The sequence below is a fragment of the Lactuca virosa genome, chromosome 4 (genome assembly GCF_052849685.1).
Source record: "Lactuca virosa cultivar CGN04683 chromosome 4, Lactuca_virosa_CGN04683_v6, whole genome shotgun sequence".
In the NCBI taxonomy this organism is placed as follows: domain Eukaryota; kingdom Viridiplantae; phylum Streptophyta; class Magnoliopsida; order Asterales; family Asteraceae; genus Lactuca; species Lactuca virosa.
In genome coordinates this window covers 504,287,499-504,290,774 of record NC_136429.1, presented here as the reverse complement: position 1 = coordinate 504,290,774, position 3,276 = coordinate 504,287,499, and the positions used below count along the sequence as shown (strand labels likewise).

The 3,276-nt window shown below is 36.9% G+C and overlaps 1 protein-coding gene across 1 annotated transcript; it reads right to left on the bottom strand.

Moving 5' to 3' along the window:
- Positions 1-360: 360 nt before the first annotated feature.
- LOC145109368 (glycosyl hydrolase family 81 protein) lies at positions 361-2,803 on the bottom strand. The gene has a single exon (XM_079046508.1). It carries the CDS (start codon positions 2,595-2,597, stop codon positions 420-422), a length of 2,178 nt encoding a protein of 725 aa, XP_078902634.1. The 5' UTR covers positions 2,598-2,803; the 3' UTR covers positions 361-419.
- Between the last annotated feature and the right edge of the window lie 473 nt (positions 2,804-3,276).

Genomic DNA, 3,276 nt, shown 5'->3' with positions numbered 1-3,276 from the left:
TAAAGACATTTTTTCAACAAATGAGAAATGCTTGTTAATTTTTTTTTTTTTAGGAATTAAAACATTTTAGTTATCATCATACAACGAATGAGAAGGCAAACGGGCAACAAGTTGCGCCGTTACAACAAAAATAAATTAAGATACTTGATGAAAACACTTTAATTTTACAATTTACATAATTTGATAATCATAAGATTAAAACAAATTTCAAGCTCCAACAAAAATAAATTAAGATACTTGATGAAAACCAATAAATGTTACTATGAACAACTTAAAAGACAACAATAACTCGATTCATTTAATCGAAAAAGGCTACAAATATACATGTGATGTAAATAAACTTTGGATAAAATTGAGAAGTATACGTAATTTATTTGTCTATTTACAAGTATACGTTTTAAAACTCTGTTATCAAACACTTAATGACAATAATGACCAAACCAACAATGCCTCCCTCCGCCTTCATAACCTTCTTCTTCACCTTCACTTCTACTGTAAATCCACCATAACAAATTACTTAAAGAATTCCCATCATCAAATCCATTTAAGTCCCTTATCTTTTCAATAGCAATTTCCTTCTCATAAATCCCTTGTAACGCATACACAAACCCTTTCCACCCTTCACCAACACCTTCCCTCCCTAACGCCGGCAAACCCCACTCCACAAGCCGCCTCACAAACCCCACATCGGAAAACAAAACCTCCGTCACCGGCAACAATGGCAGCACCTGAATCCCCACCCTACACTCCCTCCATTCCGGCGGAGCAAACCACAACCCACTATCTCTCTTATTCGCCCACAAAACCCCCACCACTCGATTATCCCTCGTGAATTCTTCACTGTAATAACTATCATCTTCTTTCACATGCCACCATGTTTGAGATGCATGAATCTCCATAGCTGTAAGCAAAGAGCCAATCGAAACAAGATGTGTGTCTCCATAAGCTAATCCCATTAATGCCGCTGAGTAATACGCATTAACTGCTTCACTTGTGCTTTCTTGATTCCTTCCATCTGCAAACTCAGTCAAACCACCTGCCCATGAATGTAGCTTCCATAAATCGAAACATCTTAACCTTGTATACTTCGAGTTTCCACCTCTACCTAACGTCATGAAATCCGCCATTAACGTGTAAGCTTGAGGTCTATATTTTCTTCCCCATATTGGATCTATTTTAGCAAGAACAGCGATCCCGTAAAGAAAGTAACCAATATGGTAATGATGATCGTTGTATATTCCAAATCCGAAATCAGCACTTGAATCTTGAGACCCTTGTTTTGTTATAATTCCACCCCATGATTTGTCATATAAAAATCCGTTTCCACTGAATGTTCCATCTAACCATGGCTCGATTGTATCCTTTAAATACTTCTGAATTCTTGAAATTACTTCAATATAAGTAACTTCTTCAGCTATTAAAGCTAATCTAGCAGCTCTTGCGACAAGCTTCCCATAAAAATACGATGATGTTGTCGATATTGAAGATGAATCTAACCCATCGACGTCTTTTACAAGAGCATCAATGATTTCCGGGTAGTTTTCTTCTTTGATTCCTTTTATCGAATGCCAAGTTACTGAAACTGGATCGGTTTTTAGCACCCACGAATCTCCGATGACACCCACAAGTTCGCCATCGATGCTATTGTATTTAACGTCGTCAAGAACTTTAACTGAAGACACATCAAGAAGACGAAGATGAAGAGGGTTTGCTAACATTAACAAATCCCCCCAACCTTTCGATTCCCATTTATATTCAACACAAAATGGTGTCGTAAACGCAGCATCACCCGATACCGGATAGCAAGAACTGAAACGATCAAGAACCGTTTCAAGATTAGGGTTTGCTGAATTCGGGAGTATTGCGATACGAATAACACCGGAAAACAATGAAGATGAAATCTTTGATATCTCGTGGGTTAGATCAATCGGTGAAGATGAATACAATAGCCATGTTTGACCGTTGTTGAGATTGATTTTGTACTTGGTTCTTGAAGAATTAGGAGTAAAATCAAGAATTGCATGAATGGTTGAAATGGAAAGTTCGGTTTTTTGTAAGACTTGACATGTTAAAAACGGGCTACCCCTAACTAGATAAAATCTTAAACTTTGTGGAAGATCTAACGTCACACTTAGATCGTTGAATGAAGATATGACGTGGGTTTGATTTGGGTCAGGGTTATCCACGGCGGAGATGGTGAGATCGGCGTTGAAGATTTGATATGTGAAGGCGGTGGTGGAGAATAAAGGTGGGTAACACATAGAAAGCGAGGAAGGAGATGATTTGATTAAATATGGATGGATGTATTCAGGTTGATCGCCATTTTTGAGGACGAAGTTTTGGAAGAAAGAGTTTGTGGGGAGAGGGGAAGAGAGAAGGTTGGTGGAGAAGAAGGTGGAGGGGTGAGGGAGGACGGTGGAGTTGGTTTCTGGAAACATGAAAGGGTGGGAGGGGCGGCGGTTCATGATGGCGGGTGGTGGTTCTGGTGGAGGAGAAGAGATTGGTGATTGGGGTTTTATAGAGGGTTTTCTTGGAGGTTTTTTGAAGGGTTTTGTGATGATTCTTTCCACTTTTCTTCTGATTTTCTTCAACACCATCTTGAAAGGGATTGAACAAATGGATAGAGAAAATTTAATGATACACCAGAATAGAAATTAATTAACCCTTCCTAGTAAATTAGATTCAAAGACTAGTTTTCAGTAACTGATTAAGAGAAGATGATAATGTTTTTGGCAACTTGAGATGGGAGGATTAGATTAGAAGGTAAGAGAGGATAAATGGGGACATATGAGATGTTTGGTTCTTTCAAGTTTGGGGTTTGATGTTTGTATTTGAGGATGATTTGAAGGTACTTCTAAATTCGAATAGTGAATGAAAGGGAAATAACTAATAAAGTTGATCAGTATTTGAAGGAACGTATAATTAAAAAGTTGGGTTTTTATTTTTTATTTTTATGTTTTGATGATGTATCAAGTATCAAAAGCAATATTATCTCTGAAGTCATTTGATAGAGGAATTATTAAGATTCTTTGTTGTTTCAATGATTAATGTTGTTTTGATTTAAGATACGTTTTCTATTTTTCCTTCTCATGTTTACATTCTTGACTTCCGAAAGAACCCTAGAGCTAAACCAAGAAAATGTTCTCCAATAAATGCAAACGATGTTGTTGGTTTTTTTTTTTTTTTTTTTTGTTTTTTTTTTGTTTGTTTGTTTGTTTTTGTTGTTGGTGTTGTGTGTGTGTGATGGATATGGTTTAATGAAAAGCATTAATCCGA